We start from the raw sequence: 18,200 nt of genomic DNA, 5'->3' as shown, positions 1-18,200 counted from the left end.
GAGAGGGCAAGGGGGAGGGGTGTGAGAGATGCTGAGAGAGAGGGGGGGCAGAGAGAGAGATGGAACAGAGATAAAGGGGAGGACACAGTGAAAGAGAGAGAGGGGACAGAGAGAGAGAGCACACATAGAGAGAGAAAGGTGACAGAGAGTGAGGGGGGGACAGATAGATAGAGATAGGGGGCACACACAGAGAGGGGGGACACATGGGGGGCAGAGAGAGAGGGGGGACGGAGAGGGAGAGGGGAGACCGAGGGGGAGGGGTGTGAGAGATGCTGAGAGAGAGAGGGGGCAGAGAGAGAGAGAGGACAAATAGAGAGAGAAAGGTGACAGAGAGTGAGGGGGGACAGATAGATAGAGATAGGCGACACACAGGGGGGGCAGAGAGAGAGGGGGGCAGAAAGATGGGGGCACACAGAGGGGAAGGAGTGTGAGAGATGCTGAGAGAGAGGGGGAGCAGAGAGAGAGATATGGGACAGAGAGAAAGATATGGGACAGAGATAAAGGGGAGGGCAGAGAGAAAGAGGGGACAGAGAGGGGGGGCAGAGAGAGAGGGGGGACACAAAGAGAGAGAGAGAGGGGGGACACAGAGAGAGAGAGAGGGGACACATAGAGAGAGAGAGAGGGAGGGACAGAGAGAGAGAGAGAGAGGGGACAGAGAGAGGACACAGAGAGAGAGAGGGGGGGACACGGGGGCTGAAAAAGTGGAAAGCTGAGAGAAAGGGAGACCTCTAGCTATGTCCTTATCTGCAATCCCGGCTCTGCCTCCCTGCCCCAGTCTTCGTCTGCAGGTATTCAGTGTATAATTGTGCCCGGTACCTGTCTCCATCCCTGTTCCATCCAGCGGCTCCCTCACAGCCTGTGCCTCTCGCCTGTCCTTGTCTACTGGGCCCACAGTCAGTCTGTTCTCCGGGCCTCACTGTTGAAGGAGGTTTGAGGAGTTCAAGTTCTGGAAGGCGCCATGGATGCTGCGCCCCTCTTCAGCCATACAATGAAGCAGTGAAGCTCTTCTCTCCCTCCCGTGCGTGCTGTCAGGCCTGTAGCCTACCACGCGGAGAATGTGGGGCCGCCCACTCACTCATGCAGACAGTTTCCCACACCTCGCCGCTGCCTGCTTCTCTCCCTCACGTGCTCTCAGGTCTGTAGCCTTCCGCGCGGAGGCTGCGGAGCCACCCACTCACTTGTGCAGTTAATTTCCTGTACCTCGCCGCTGTTTGCTGCCATGTTCTCCCCACCGTGAACCAGGACCCTCTCGCGTGCCCACAGAGATGGCTCTGGGTGCCAGCTGTGGCACGCGTGCCATAGGTTCGCCATCACTGCTCTAGGTGCAGCCAGACCCTTGTAGATCGGGATAATTATCGATTTATCTCTGGCGTTGATCCCCTTTTTAATGCATGACAATATTCCTTATGCTTTGTGTAATTTATTAAATATATAGTATAGTATAAATATAGCTGTTCTGTGAAGCCCTCAGAGGCTTGTTAGAGAACCTTAGTGAACAAACAGCACCATGAAGGCCAGGAAACACGCCAGACAGCTCAGGGATAAAGTTGTGGAGAAGTTTAAAGCAGGGTTAGGTTATAAAAAAAATATCCCAAGCTTTGAACATCTCACAGAGTACTGTTGAATCCATCATTCAAAAATTGAAAGAGTATGGCACAACTGAAAACCTACCAAGACATGGCCGTCCACCTAAACTTACAGGCCTGGCAAGGAGAGCACTAATCAGAGAAGCAGCCAAGAGGTCCATGGTAACTCTGGAGGAGCTGCCGAGATCAACAGCTCAGATGGGAGAATTTGTCCATAGGACAACTATTAAAGTTCACACCTATGCAGGTTGCAGTTTGCATATTCCAGGTGCATTATGCATTTTTCAATACACGTTTTGATCTATTGAAGTCTATGGAACCAAAAGCCAGCAAAAAGTCCCTGGCCTTTCCATAAAATGCACAGATGTGAACATGACCCATAGGAAACCATGTTAGAAAATGCATTAAAAAACGCATAGGTGTGAACCAGGCCTCATTCGTGTACTCCACAAATCTGGCCTTTATGGAAGAGTGGCAAGAAGAAAGGCATTAGAAGTCCCTTTTGCAATTTGCAAGAAGCCGTATGGGGGACACAGCAAACGTGTGGAAGGAGATGCAGCCAGATGAGACCAAAATGTATCTTTTTGGCCTAAAAGCAAAACCCTATGTGTGGCGGAAAACTAACACTGCACATCACCCTGAACACACCATCCGTGAAACATGGTGTTATCAGCATTATGTTGTGGGGATAATTTTCTTCAGCAAAGACAGAGAAGCTGGTCAGAGTTGATGGGAAGATGGATGGAGCCAAAAACAGGGCAATGTTATGCCGCGTACACATGACCGGACTTTCCGCCAGACTAGGTCCGACGATCTTCCCGACGGACTTTCGGCGGAGTTCCGACAGTCTTTCCAAGCGAAAAGGACTTGGCCACACACTAACAGACTTATGCCCTGTACTCACGGTTGGACATTCCGAAGACAAAATTCGTCTGATTTTTTTCAAGCGGATTTTGGCCCAAACTTGTCTTGCATACACACAGTCACACAAAATTTAAACGATCATAATTTGTTGTCAGAAAATTTTTGATCCAGATATCAAACTTTGTGTGTCGAAAATTCCGATGGAAAAAGTCAGATGGAGCCCACACACGATCGGAATTTCCGACTACACAGTATGATCACACATTTTCCATCTGAAAGTCCGACCGTGAGTACAGGGCATAAGTCTGTTTGTTTTAAATGTGATGACATAAGACGCGACTAAAAAAGGAAGTTCAATAGCCAGTAGCCAATAGCTTCCCATAAAGATGAACAGTTTTCCCGATAGTAATTAAGTCCATCGGACAGATTTGAAACATGTTCTATTTCTAGGTCCGTCAGATTTTTAAAACGAAAAACAATCGGATTAGCCCACACACGATCGGATTGTCTGAAGGACTGATTCTGTAGGACCTAGTTTGCCGGAAAGTCCGGTCGTGTGTACGCGGCATTAGAAGAAAATCTGTAATGCCCTGTACACATGATCGGAAATTCGGCCAGCAAAAGACCGATGAGAGCTTTTGGTCGGAAAATGCGACCGTCTGTATGCTCTGTATGCGGACTTTTGCTGGCCGAATTCCCGCCAGCAAAAGATTGAGAGCAGGTTCTCTATTTTTCAGTCGAAAAAAGTTCTGATCGGAAATTCCCATTGTCTGTACAAATTTTGACGTGCAAAATTCCTACGCATGCTTAGAAACAATTCAATGCATGCTGGGAAGCATTGAACTTAAATTTTCTCGGCTCATTGTAGTGTTGTACGTCACCACGTTCTTGACGATCAAAAGTTCAGAGAACTTTCAGAGTGTGACCGTGCGTATGCAAGGCAAGCTTGAGCGGAATTCCGTCGGAAAAACAATCCAAGAGTTTTTGGACGGAAATTCCGCTCGTGTGTATGGGGCATTAGCCCTTGTACACACGGTCGGACATTCCGATGGACAATGTCCGATAGGACCGTGTTGTCGGATAATCCGACAGTGTGTGGGCTCCATCGGACTGTTTCCGTCAGAGTATCCGACGGACCAAGTTTTCCAGCTGGGCTATAAAATTTTCCGATAACATGATCCGATCGGACTTTGTCCGATCATGTGTAGAGAATTCCGATCGGACAAAGTGCCACACATGCTCAGATCAAATTCCTAGACCAAAGCTATTGGCTACTAGCCTGAACGTAGTCCTGTCCTAACGAAATAACGTCATCACGTTAAGCACGATCGGATTTTCTGACAACTTTGTCCGACTGTGTGTATGTTTTGGACAAAATCCGTCTGAAAAAATCAGTCGGACAAAATCCAACGGATTTGGTTGTCGGAATGTCCGACCATGTGTACAAGGGCTTAGAGTCTGCAAAAGACTTGAGACTGGGGTGGAGGTTCACCTTCCAGCAGGACAACTACCCCAAACATACAGCCAGAGCTACAATGGAATGGTTTAGATCAAAGCACCCTTTTTCCTAATTTCTTACTATAAGGGGTTGATTTCCCAGACAAACACATTTTTTCAGGATTCACTTCTTTACTCATGGTCTTTATGTCTGCTCCATTATTGGATCAGGTTAGTTCACATATGTTTCTATAGAAATAATTGTACAACTTTTGTCTAATCTGCTTTAGTAAGGCTTGACATATATGTTGGAGTATACATGCTCTCATAAAAAATTACATTATATAACTTGTGCATCTTACTAAATTTGGCAAATCATTGAGACATATGTAGCGGATCACATTTTGGACAAAGTGTCATTCATGTGTAAATCTAGTTTTTTGCCTCAGAACAGTAGTGGGGTTCTGAGGATTAATTATGTAGGTTAACATTGACATCAGTTTGGCTGGGCTGTGTTAAGCCGCGTACACACGGGCGGACTGTATGGCCTACTTAGTCCGTCGAAACACATTTCAGCGGACAGTCCGCTCGTGTGTGGGCTTCAGCTGACTTTTTCAGCGTACTAAGTATTTCGGAATTTTCAAAATTCTGTCCGTCATACTTTGGTTTCAGCGGACAATCCGCTCGTCAGTAGGCTAGTTCGACGGACTAAGAATGGCGCTTGCTCAGAAAGGATTTACACGGCGAAAGGGTGCATTGCTGTGTATTGGACTTCCTATTTCTAGTCCCGTCGTACGTGCTGTACACGTCATCGCGCAAGCTTTCGATGGACTGTTTGTGCATCCGTGTGTGGTCAAGTCCGTTCATTCGAAAGTAGGACGGACTGTCCGTCGGATTGTATGATGGACTAAGTAGGCCATACAGTCTGCCCGTGTGTACGCGGCTTTAGAAGTTCTGCTTGGTCATGTGAACAGTGAGGTGCACATGACAGGTCAGAACCAAGCCTGGTTGGACGTTTTGGGTATCAGCCTTCTCGGAACCAATCAGTGGGTGTGCTGGACCCTGCTGAGGAGCCTGGGAAGGGGTAATTAGGATGCTGAGGTCATGTGTTCAGTAGGAGTTTGTGAGGCCCGTGTGGTCTGTTCTTGTTTCCAGGACCGGGGTAGCCCCGCGAGGGGTCCCGGTCATGGGGTGTTCGACATCCCGCAACATGCTTCTGTCGGTTACCCCCAATAGACCCGCCTGGTCTGGGGTAGGGATCCGTCTGTTCCCGAGTCTCGGAACTGGCTGGTCCGAGGTGCAGTAACTGAGGGAGGATTCAAGGTGTCCGGGTGTGCTCTCGGTTTGGAGGGGCACCACAGCTCGTGAAAGTGACCGGGGGAGGACTCTTCGGAGGAGGGCCGACAAGTGGCATCCTGAGAAGTGCCTGGTTTCGGAGTTGGGAAGGACATTGACGAATCCACGCTTTTTCCAGTACTATCAAGGAGACAGAGAACGTTCCAGGTACTGAGGAAAAAGGTTCCTGTTCACTTTCAGTTACAACTTGTCCATGTTCAGAGATTTTACAAGTTCTGAATCAACGTGCTGATTGCCTTGAACTCTGGCTAGAGATCTGTTCAGCCTTGAAGTGCCCAGCTGCGAGTGGCTACTCTCTGGGTGGTATTAGAGACTTTGTTATGTCTGCAGTTCAAGGTGCCTGAGTTCTTCACCCTTGACCTCTGTTCCTATACAAGACTGTTTTGTTGGATGTTACCCCTGCAAAATAAAACTTTTCAAAAGGACTTTATTGGTGTCAGCGTCCAAGTTGTTGGGTATCAACCCTGGGAACCCCTAGACGTGGAAGAACAAGCCAAGCGGAGGTAACCGGTAAGCCCAATAAGTCAAGGCCACCCTACAAAGGGGTATGGCCGCTACATATACATCTATGTTTACAGCTGATATTTATCAAGTTACACACTGAGACAATTAGGGCCATTCACCTTCACCTATGCCATGTCTGCTGCCTGGTATCCCCCTTGGTGGTACTCGTGTCTGGCTTCTCCCCCTTAGCTCCCGTTCCGTACTCTGGCTGCTGCCATCCATTTGGGGGTTCAGTGATAGAAACTCTGGTTTTGTTCATTGGTAAGTATTGGGCCATTTTGCTCTAGCCCATTCTGCCATTGTTCTTACATTTACCACTGTGACACATCTTTTTGTCTATTTAGATACATCTGATCCGCATCTACACCTGATGAGCGAGCAATGATCTTGCGAAACGCGTGTCGGGTTTTCTGATGCGTGCATCTGTATATACTGCATTGTATTATGTTTGTATCAACTTTATTTATTCTCTTTATTATGTGCAAATCCATTGGCTCAGCTAGTATGCTATATTACCCATGTATGTACAATAATTTTAATAAACATTTATGCTACTATTACTCTTGTTACTCAGTGGCTAACTGTGACCACCTCATTTAAAGTCCTAGGGCGACTCTCCTTTTTTTTGTATTAGATCAAAGCATATTCATGTGTTAGAATGGCCCAGTCAAAATCCAGACCTAAATCCATTTGGGAATCTGTAGCAAGGCTTGGAAATTGCTGTTCACAGACGCTCTCCATCCAATCTGACAAAGCTTGAGCTACTTTGCAAAGAAGAAGGGGCAAAAATGTCACTCTCTAGATGTGCAAAGCTGGTAGAGAAATCCCTAAGAAGACTTGCAGCTGTAATTGCAGTGAAAGGTGGTTCTACAAAGTATTGACTCAGGGAGGCTGAATACCAATGCATGCCACAATTTTCACATATTTATTTGTAAAAAATAGTTGAAAACAATTTGTCATTTTCCTTCCACTTCCACTCCAGTTACAGTGCATCCGGAAAGTATTCACAGCGCTTCACTTTTTCCACATTTTGTTATGTTACAGCCTTATTCCAAAAAGGATTAAATTCATTATTTTCCTGAAAATTGTACAAATAATACCTTAAAATGAGAACGTGAAAGAAGTTTGTTTGAAATCTTTGGAAATGTATTAAAAATAAAAAAAACCCTGTACATAAGTACAAGCTTTTGCTCAGTACTTTGTTTAAGCACCTTTGGCACCAATTATAGCCCTCACACCTATAAACACACATATTTTTGGGAGGTTACTCCCATTCTTCTTTGCAGAACCTCTCAAGCTCCATTATGTTAGATGGGGAGCGTCGGTGCACAGCCCTTTTCAGATCTCTCCAGAGATGTTCAATCGGGTTCAAGTCTAGGCTCTGGCTGGGCCACTCAAGGACATTCACAGAGTTGTGCCATAGCCACTCATTTGTTATCTTGGCTGTGTGCTTAGGGTCGTTGTCCTGTTGGAAGATGAACATTCGCCCCAGTCTGAGGTTCAGAGCAGTTCCTGGAGCAGGTTTTTTATCAAGGATGTCTCTGAACATTGCTGCATTCATCTTTTCCTCGATCCTGACCAGTCTCCTAGTTCCTGCCTTTGAAAAACATCCCCACAGCATGATGCTACCACCACCATGCTTCACTGTAAGGAGGGTACTGGCCAGGTGATAAGCGGTGTCTGGTTTCCTCTGGACATGACGCTTACCATTCAGGCCAAAGTGTTCAAATCAGAGAATTTTGTTTCTCATGGTCTGAGAGTCCTTCAGGTGCCTTTTGGCAAACTCCAGATGGGCTGTCATGTGCCTTTTACTGAGCAGTGGCTTCTTTCTGGCCACTCTACCATACAGGCCTGATTGGTGGAATGCTGCCGAGATAGCGGTTCTTCTGGAAGGTTCCCCTCACTCCACAGAGAAACGCTGGAGCTCTGTCAGAGTGACCATTGGGTTCTTCGTCACCTCCCTGACTAAGGCCCTTCTCCCCCGATCGCTCAGTTTGGCTGGGCAGCCCGCTCTAGGAAGAGTCCTGTGGTTCCACATGTCTTCCTTTTACAGATGATGGAGGTCAATTTGTTTATTGGGACCTTCGATGCTGCAGAAATGTTTCTGCACCCTTCCCCAGATCTGTGCCTTGATGCAATCCTGTCTCAGAAGTCTACAGACAATTCCTTGGACTTCATGGCTTGGTTTGTGCTCTGACATGCACTATTAATTTTGGGACCTTATATAGACAGGTGTGTGCCTTACCAAATCATGGCCAACCACCTGAATTTACCACAGGTGAACTCCAATCAGTTGTAGAAACATCTCAAGGATGATCAGTAGAAACAGGATGCACATGACATCAATTTTGATTGTCATGGCAAAGGCTTCGAATACTTATGTACATGTCATTTTTGTCGTTTTTTTATTTTTAATACATTTGCAAAGATTTCAAACAAACTTCTTTCATGTTGTCATTATGGGATATTGTTTGTAGACTTTTGAGGAAAATAATGAATTTAATTCATTTTGGAATAAGGCTGTAACATTAAGAAATATGAAAAAAGTGAAGAGCTGTGAATACTCAAAAGTATAGCAAAGAATACCAAAAGTATATTTGAAACCTTTGGTTGTAACATGACAAAATGTGGAAAATTTCAAGGCAGCCATCACATATAAAGACTGCTAAGCTGCAATACTATCAATTTTTGTTTATTGGTTTAGATACTCATACATTTTTTCATGTTTATTTTACTTACTCTGTTCTCACTATACTACTTTTTTCCTATTTCTGATATGTAACACATTTCTTTTAAAGCAGAAATAGTGAATTTATAGCATTTTACATGATTGCGAAAATAAGTGCCTTGTTATATAACTCATTTAAGTAGGAAATTATATAACTTATTCCAGTAACCTATTTCTTGTGATGTTGACCTGCTCCATATACTTCCTTTATCTCACACTATCCTATTTCCTATGCTATTTATGACACGTCGTAACAGAAAACAAAGCATGTAATAAAAGCAGACATGGACAATTGTTCTGTACAACTGCTTTCTATTTTAAGTAAAGTAATTATCTTAGAAAGTTTAACTGAGCATAACGAAGTGATTCACTTGTAATTGCTAACATAATTACACCTCATCTCCTGTGATAAAGCATTCATATGTTTTCAAATAATAATCTGGCAAATGCGTCTCTTATAATTAACAAGTAATCTGATTGAAAACAATAGTGTTGTTTATTACCCATCTGATGCTGAGGAACACCTCCAGAGAGTCCAGAAATGGAGCATTCAGCACCAGCAAAGTGACAAGCGCCATTGACAAACCGGGGTGGATTTACTAAAACAGGAGAGTGCAAAATCTGATGCAGCTGTACATGGTAGCCAGTGAGCTTCTAACTTCAGCTTGTTCATTTAAGCTTTGACAAAATCCTATGCGCTTTTTTGTGTGGTTTCCGTTTTGCAGAAACGCAGTCAATTTAACATGGTACACGTTCACATCTATGCGTTTTTCAGCCGATGCGTTTTTGAAAAGGGTCAGGGACTTTTTTCCCACAGCATATTGCATTTTGCATGTAATGGACTTCAATAGAGTCGCACCAGAAACTCTTTTTAAAAACACTGTATATAGCTGGTTGCTAAGGAGTGGGCCGGGAAGCTGGCCGCTGCGTCCTTAAAGTGGGGTACCCCCTAAAAAAAAAAAATTAAAAGTCAGCAGCTACAAATACTGCAGCTGCTGGCTTTTAATAATTGGACACTTACCTGTCCCGGGTTCCAGCGATGCGGGGGAACGAAGCCCCCCCCTCGCTCCCCGCTCCGCTCGCGGCGCCGTCATGCATACTGTGGGCACCCGGCTGTGGCTTCACAGCCGGGCACCCACTGCGCATGCGCGAGCGGCGCAGGGCGCCGTGATACGCCGTACAGTCACCTGGGACACGTGACAGGTCCCAGGTGAATGTGCGGCGCGAGGGGAAGTGATGTCACCAGCCCGGGCAATGAAGAAGGCAGACTACGAGGGACCCCCTAGCAACCGGTATTTAGAGGTGAGTAAAAATTTTTTTTTTTGCCAATTATTTTTTTTTGATTTTTTTTAAGATTTTTAAGTAGTTTTATTTTTTGGGGGGCAACTCCACTTTAACATGAGATCCCCGTTGACAGATGAATGTAAAAAGAAAAACTGCCGGCTAAAGAATTTGTCAAAAAAAAAAAAACAGCATGCCCCCCCCCCCCCCCCCCAACCCAATCCATACCAGGCCCTTCAGGTCTGGTATGGATTTGGAGGGGACCCCCACGCCAAAATAAAAAAAATGGCATGGGGTCCCCCTCCCAAATCCATACCAGACCCTTATCTGAGCATGCAGCCGGCAGGTCAGGAAAGGAAGGGGGTGAATCACACTAGGCCGCATGTCCTCAACTTGCCCCAAAGCACTTTGTCCCCATGTTGAGTGAAACTAGGGCCTCTTCCCCACAACCCTGGCTGGTGGTTGAGGGGGTCTGCAGGCAGGGGTCTTATCAGAATATGGACGCTCCCTTTAAGAAAGGGGGCCCCTGGATCCCGCACGCCCCCTCCCCCAATGTGATTAGATGTGAACCTAGACCAGTGATGGTGAACCTTGGCACCCCAGATGTTTTTGAACTACATTTCCCATGATGCTCCTTCACTCTGCAGTGTAGTTGAGCATCCTGGGAAATGTAGTTCCAAAACATCTGGGGTGCCAAGGTTCGCCATCACTGACCTAGACTAAAACCTGGAAGCCGGTTGGTTTCTATGCAGAGATGCACCAGATTTTGAATGCTCCAGTTTTAGTAAATCAACCCCACTGTAACAAGTGATACTGGATGTTCTGACAATTATGAAATTTGAGATATGCATTCCAAAAGTTTCCAGAGTTTTTGGGCCCCTTAGGACTATTCAACAACAATCTGAAACATGGAGGATACTGACTGGCACTTGGTGATGGCTACTCTTCAATGCAAAGATTAGTCTCATGGGTCAAAAATTAAAGCAAACCTGTCCTGCAGGACTACAACACTTGCCAACTATATGTATGGATAAACTATATCAGGAAAAAAGATGCACTGAACCAGCACGGCCCGGCAGTTGGCATAGTAAAAGCTGCCTCAGCTTACTTCTGTCCAGACAACATAAACAATGCATTCGACCTGTCCATGGAGCTTAGTCATGGCTTCCATGGCCACCCATCTCCAGCACCCGGAATCAGTTCAGAAAGAATATGGCAGTGGCCAGTGAGGGATGCAATCTTCGCATCATAGGAAAGTGGAGAAAGTATCGGCTGTTACGACTCTTTATGGGATAGGGAAACAATTTAAGTACTAAGCTTTTCTTGTTTGTTATTTTGATAAAAAAATTTGTGATTATATGGCAAAATACATGTCGAGTAATAGCTGAGGGCAAAAAGGTAAAAAAAAAAAAAATAATTACCTGGTGATGGTTTTCATTGAACTTAAAGAAAATGGCACATTTTAAGTGAACAGGAATTGAAGGGAAATCTTCCAGTTAACAAAAAAAACAAACAGGGGTTATAACCTTTCCCTTACTCTATCCAAAATGATAAAAGTGCCTTCAGTTCTACTTTAAGGAAATGCAATTTTTTTAACACCATAATTGTTACAGTTATTATCACACAGGTTCACACTTGTATGACATACACTCCGACTTTGGCGTATGACATGTATAAATCAATGGTTCCCTAATGCCTTGTTTCCGCTGAGAGGATCGGTTCGGTTCAGTTCATTACTATACTCTATTTTGAGTGTTTCCATTATGAAAGAGGCCCATACAACCGTACCATACCACACCATTCAGGGTCCTGCTTCAGATGTGGGGCCATAGAAAATGGTACGATACTGTTAGGGCGGAGCTATCGGCATCATACAATACATTCCACTGATTGGCGGACAGAAAAAACGTCAATGCTCATGTCAAAAGCATTTTTTCTAAACCCCGTATGGCCCCTGGTGGTCCGAATTGCAGTGGAAACGCTCACCTGAATAGACCCGACCATTCTAACCCTTCCAAACTGTACCGACCCGAACCGTTCCGCTCAGTGGAAACGAGGCATAAGAGAGCCATCTTGACTGGTCCGACACAAGTTGGTTCCAACTTTGAAAAAGGTTCCTGCACTACTTTAGTCTCACTTTGGTTCTACTTCAGCCCATTGAATATTATTGAAGTCAGATCAAAGTCGAATCATTATCTTAACTGCTCCGACTTTGGCATGCCACTTGTGCTCTGAGGATCTTGAAGGGGAACCCCACACCAAAAAGAACAACAACAAAAAAACGGCGTAGGGTTCCCTCCAAATTCTATACCAGGCCCTTTGGGTCTGGTATGGATCTTGAGGGGAAACCCCATGCCAAAAATTTAAAAAATAAGGAGTGGGTCCCCCCCCCAAAATCCATACCAGACCCTTATCGGAGCTCACAGCATGACAGGTCAGGAAAGGGGGAGGAAGAGTGAGCGCCCCCTCCAAGACCATGGCAGGTCACATGCCCTCAACATGGGGGGGTGGGTGCTTTGGGGCAGGGGGAGCTCTGCACCCCCACCCCAAAGAACCTTGTCTCCATGCTGATGGGGAAAAGGGCCTCTTCTCGACAACCCTGGGCGGTGGTAACAAGTGGGCCCCCAGATCCCGGCCTTCCACCCTATGTGAATGGGGTACATTGCCCCACTACCCATTCACCCAAAAAAAGTGTAGAAGAAATAAAATCAGTACACAGGTTTTTGACAAAGTCAGTCCCCGGGAGGTGACATCGCAAGGGTGCAGGGTCTCCAGATGATGTCACCAGATGGCCATGCCCCCATGTCTATATAAGTAATGGCACATGCCGCAGATAACATTTACAGCAGGAGCTAGCATTGGGAGAAGATCGGAGAAAGAACTGGCAGAGGAAAAAGACAGCATAGAGAGATGAACCAGCAGCGGAAGATGACATCAGTGCAGCGAAAAGAACTGGAGGAAGACCCAGAGGAAGAAGACATCAATGCAGCAAAAAGAACCGAAGGATGAAGTCATCAATGCAGCAAGAAGAACCGGAGGATGAAGACATCACCGGAGGGAGAAGAAAGCGGAGGGAGAAGAGGCGCTGGAGCTGCTTTAATAACGGACTTTGTCAAAAACCTGGGTGCTGGTTTTATTTCTTTGACACTTTTTTTTGGGTGAATAGGTAGGGATACAATGTACCCTATACTCATTCACAAAGGGTGGGGGGCTGGGATCTGGGGGCCAGATTTTCATAAGCCCCCCTGCCTGCAGACCCCAACAACCACCCAGGGTTGTCAGGAAGAGACCTTTGTCCCCATCAGCATGGGGACAAGGTGCTTTGGGGTGGGGGAGGCGCAGAGCCCCCCCGCCCCAAAGCACCCACCCCCCATGTTGAGGGCATGTGGCCTGGTATGGTCTCGGAGGGGGGCCTGGTATGGAATTGGGGGGAACCCTACGCCGTTTTTCTTAGTTTTTTTTATTTTGCCAAGGGGTTCCTCCTCAAGATTCATACCAGACTCAAAGGGCCTGGTATTTTTCGTGATCAAAGTCGGGTCTCGTTCATTGAAGTAGGATGGAAGTCGGACATGAAGTTGCCGGCCAAAATCAGATCCACAGTTGTTTGACTGTTGTGTTGTACCAGTGTGAACCCGGCCTAAGTGCTAATCAACTACTATACATTGTAATAGTTAAAGTGGCACTAACTCCACAAGAACCATTAATTATATTGCAGCTTACCATTTCTTAGATGTGATGGCTGCAATCATTCTTTTTTTGTCTTATTTTTCTTCTATTTGGTAATCCAGCCAGTAAGCCTGTTTTTCAAAAGATCCAGTTCTCCAGCAGAATATATTAGTTACAGAGATGAGACAAACTATTTAACAGTAGCAGGGTGTTTACAACAATCAGCTTTTATTAATGTAAAACCTTCATCCCAAAAGGAAAAAAAAATATGTTTGCTGTAACTGATTATAAAGTATTGGCTGGAGTTTGGATTCAATTTGTTAGTGCATTTAACTCTGCTAGTACATCTAACGCTCCCCTTCCCCCAGACTGACAATGCTGCTGTCCAAAGGTGCCCACTGTTCTCCTTCATCCAGAGTTGTGTCCCACTAATACAGGAGGTGTGTTACTTGCCAGATCACCACGTGAAAACAGAAAAAAAGCCTATAACAATAAAACAAATGCAGCCACCACATCTAATTATTGATAAGCTGTAATATATTATATTTTTTAGTTTTAAGCTTTAGGTTATCTATAATATTTATTTCCATTTATAACAGTAAATACGACTATCACATTACCGATTTAAAGTTGTCCAGTTGCATAGTTTTTGTTGGGTTGAATTCGCTGGAATGTAGTTGTGTATTTCAACAATCTTGGGAATAAAATGTTTTGTAACTTCTGCAACCAAAACTGTAAAACAAAAAAAAAAATGTTAATAGAACAAAAATGAAATATCATCAAACTGGCATTTACAATAAGCTACTGACAGGATAAATAGTTAAAATGCCATGAGCAGATATGCCCAGACTATGGACATTATATTAGAATATTCTTAACGAGCAGTAAGTTCACACATGTGCGGTGCAAATTTCCGGACCCGCTTCACTGCGGATTTTCAAAGTAGCCATTCAGCGGTTCAGCTGTGATTGATATACGGTTCTGATGCGAATTGTAGGAGTGGGCAGCCACCGGTATCCTTAACAATACTTGGTTGTTAACCACTTCAATACTGGGCACTTCTACTCCTTCCTGCCCAGACCAATTTTCAGCTTTCGGCACTATCACATTTTGAATTGCACGGTCATGCAACACTGTACCCAAGCAAAATTTTTACAGTTTTTATCCCACAAATAGAGCTTTCTTTTGGTGGTATTTGGGGGGCTTTGCGCTACAAATAAAAAAAGACCAAAAGTTTTTCTTTGTTTCTGTTACAAAACGTAAAAGAAGTACGTTTTTTCTCCTTCACTGATGGGCACTGATGAGGCTGCACTGACGGGCACTAATGAGGCAGTACTGATTGGCACTGATGAGGTGGCACTGATGATGAGGCACTTATATGCAGCACTGATATACAGCACTGATAGGTGGCACTGATGGGCACTCATAGGCAGCACTGGAGGGCACTTATAGATGGCATTGATAGGCACTGATGGGCAGCACTGATCAGGAGGCACTGCAGGCATCACTGATGGGCACTGATTGGTATCTCTGGTGGTCATGGGTGGGCATCCTCGATAGATCTACTCTGATAATCAATGTGCTGATTATCAGCACAGACCCCCATCAGAAGAGCAGCTGATTGTCTCTCCTCTACTCCCGCCTGCCAGTGCGAGTGGAGAAAAAGCCGATACATGGCTTTTCCTGTTTACACTGTGATCAGCTGTGATTGGACACAGCTGATCACGTTGTAAAGAGCCTATGTCATAGGCTCTTTACCTTGATCAGAGATGCGATGTGTCAGACTGACATACCACCGATCGCCGTGCTGCATGCCCCCCGCGGGTGCACGATCGCGGCTTATCATGCTGGTTGTCATATGATGCCCAGTCAGGATAACAGAACCACTTTCTGACCATCATTTTGCTATATGGCGGATGAGAAGTGGTTAAGGAACAGGATGGCAAGCCGGCCGCCGCGCCCTTGACAACCGATGACTTATCAGCTGTGAGCGGGTTTCCTGCTGACAGCTGAATGTAAACCAAACAATGCCGGAAATAAAATTTGAGGTCTGGTATTGATTTTAAGGGGAACCCCATGCCAAAATTTAAAAATAAAAACGCATGCCCCCAATCCATACCAGAGCCTAAGGTCTGATATGGATTTTGAGGTGGGAAACCCACGGCAAAATAAAAAAATAAAAATTGCACGGGGGTCCCCTCCAAAAATCCTACCAGCCCCTTATCAACATGGAGACAAGGTGCTTTGGGGGGCATATGGCCTGGTATGGTTCGAGGGGTGCTCGCTGCATGCTCAGATAAGTGTCCGGTATGGCTTTTGGGAGGGAATCCCATGCTGTTTTTTTTTTTTTGGCGTGGTCCCCTTAAAAGCTATACCAGACCCGAAGAGCCTGGCATGGAGGTTTTTTTTTCTCAATTCGTGTTCAAAACTGATGACATATGCGATTCAGAAGTGTTCCCATAGAAGGCAATGAGCCTGGAATTTGCATCTGAACCGCACCGCAATGCTCAGAAAATGCACAGGACTCTTTTTAAATTGGCACTGCAGATGCACAGATATGTGAAGAGCTTCAATGAAAAACTGTTTTGTGTGTTATGCTAAGCCTAAGACCCCTTTCACACCAGGGCGTTTTGCAGGCGCTATAGCGTTATAAATAGTGCCTGCAATCCGCCCTAAAAAAGCTGCACCGAGGGCACAGAGGGCTTTCACAATACAGCGGTGCGCTGGCAGGACGTCAGGGAAAAGTCCTGCCAGCAGCTTCTTTGGAGCAGTGAAGGAGCAGTGTGTTTACCGCACCTCCACCGCTGCTCCCCATTGAAATCAATGGGGCAGCACTGTAATACCGCCGGCAAAATGCCGAAATGCGCCGTAAATCCGGCGGTAAAATGTCGCTAAGAATATCGGTGTTTTACCGCCCACGCTATGGGCGGTGTGGTGTGAAAGGGGTCTAAAAGAACCTTAAGCAAGTCACCAGTGACCACTCTAGCTGCTTCTAATGTGAGTTCAAATCTGTAGAAAGATCACAATAAAGACTATACCAAATATTTTTACACGCATGCAATTCATTTTAAAAGAACTCCAATGCACGTTGCAGATGAATGTGCACTAGAGATAAAGTCACATGCTCTTTAGGTCAAAAATATATATTGGGTAGAGCTGCACGTATTTGTCTAAAATGAGAATCACAATTTTTTTGTTTAGAATAAAGATCACGATTCTCTTTCGATTCTCACAGCGTAACATCATCTTTCACATTATACCAAAAAAATTGGGCTAACTTTACTGTTTAGTTTTTCTTAGTTCCTTAAAGTATATTTTTGAAAGACCGCCGCGCAAATACAGTGTGCCATAAAATATTGCAACAACCACCATTTTATTCTCTAGAATCTCTGCTAAAAAAAATGTATATATTGTTTGGGAGTTCTGAGTAATTTTCTAGCAATAAATATTAATTGTAACTTGTAAGCAGCAAGCGCCAAAAAAAAGTTTTAGTCTTTAAGTGGTTAACTACATCAATACAGGGCACTTACACCCCCTTCCTGACCAGGCCATTTTCAGCTTTCAGCACTGTCACATTTTGAATGACAATTGCGAGGTCATGCTATTGGTATTTAATCACTTCTGTTTTATTTATCTTTTCCTACAAAAAAAAAAAAAAGGCTGAAAATTTTTTTTTAAATAAGTAATTTTTCTCCTTCACTGATGGGCACTGATACGCTGCGCTGATGGGCACTGATGAGGTGGCACGAATATACCGCACTTATGGGCACTGATAGTTGGTACTAATATGTTGCACTGATGAGCACTGATAGGCTGCACTGGTGGGCACTGATGGGTGGCACTGAGGGGAGGCACTGATGGGTTTTAATGGGCAGCAGTGATAGCCAGCACTGACCGGCATCACTAATGGGTACTGATTGCTGTCACTAGTGGGCACTGTTTGCTGGCACTGGTGGGAACTCACTGCTGGCACTCACTTCAGGCACTGTAGGCGCTTTATTTAATCAGGGAACTGATTATCAGTGCCCTGATTACATGCCTTGATGTCCTCTGTGAGGTAAAAGGAAAGAGACGGCGCTGTCTCTTTTCCTTTTATCTCGCTCCAGAGCTTCTTATTGCTTCTATGGACTGGCAGCCTATAAATGCTCAGCTGTCAAGAAAACCCTTCCCACGAACATCTGAGTGGTTTAAGACGCAGAAGATCACCTGTGCGCAAGAAGAGCTTTATAGCTCGGCGGAGCGCGCGCGGCTGTTTTGACGCAATTGGCGCCAATGCCACTATTTAAAGGGGATCTTTGCCTTGCTGTCTTGCTGCCCGATCAACAGCGTTCCTGTGTGCTCTGCTACCCTGCATCTGAACTCATCTGATCCGTACTGAACCCGGCCTGTTTCTGACTTCTCTGCTTGCTGCCTACCCCCGACTTTTGGCTTTCTACCTGACTACTCTTCTGGATTTTGTTTTGGTACCTGATCTGCTCGCCTGTGCTTGACCCGGACTGTTGAACTACTCTGCTACGCGCCAGTCTCCTGTTTACTGTTGCTGGACTACAGAACACCTCCCGGTTCTCCACCGTACCCGGCTGTTGCCTTCCGCTGTGTTCTGTTGCCTCTTACCTCCTGCTGCTGGACTACAGGACTCCTCCCGCTGTCCGCTGTATCCTGCTGGCACCTGCATTCCGCTGCTGGAGTTCAGGACTCCTCCCGCTGTCCGCTGTATCCTGCTGTCACCTGCATTCTGTTGCTGGACTACAGGACTCCTCCCGCTGTCCGCTGTATCC

At 45.5% G+C, this 18,200-nt stretch overlaps 1 protein-coding gene across 3 annotated transcripts in view; it reads right to left on the bottom strand.

Annotated features, from left to right (window-relative positions):
* The window catches only part of LOC143930508 (sperm flagellar protein 1-like), a 170,697-nt gene that overhangs the window by 145,463 nt on the left and 7,034 nt on the right, over positions 1 to 18,200 (bottom strand). For all 3 annotated transcript variants that reach the window (XR_013262786.1, XM_077454863.1, XM_077454864.1), the window contains exon 2: positions 14,043 to 14,154. Coding sequence is in view for 2 of the 3 variants with exons in the window: in XM_077454863.1 (XP_077310989.1) it covers positions 14,043 to 14,154 (112 nt within the window). In the remaining variant the exon portion in view is untranslated. The remainder of the gene's footprint in view (positions 1 to 14,042; positions 14,155 to 18,200) is intronic.

Source organism: Lithobates pipiens, unplaced genomic scaffold (genome assembly GCF_037356315.1).
Source record: "Lithobates pipiens isolate NorthernLeopardFrog02 unplaced genomic scaffold, aLitPip1_a1.2 Scaffold_25, whole genome shotgun sequence".
NCBI lineage: Eukaryota > Metazoa > Chordata > Amphibia > Anura > Ranidae > Lithobates > Lithobates pipiens.
This window is presented reverse-complemented; position numbering and strand designations above follow the sequence as displayed.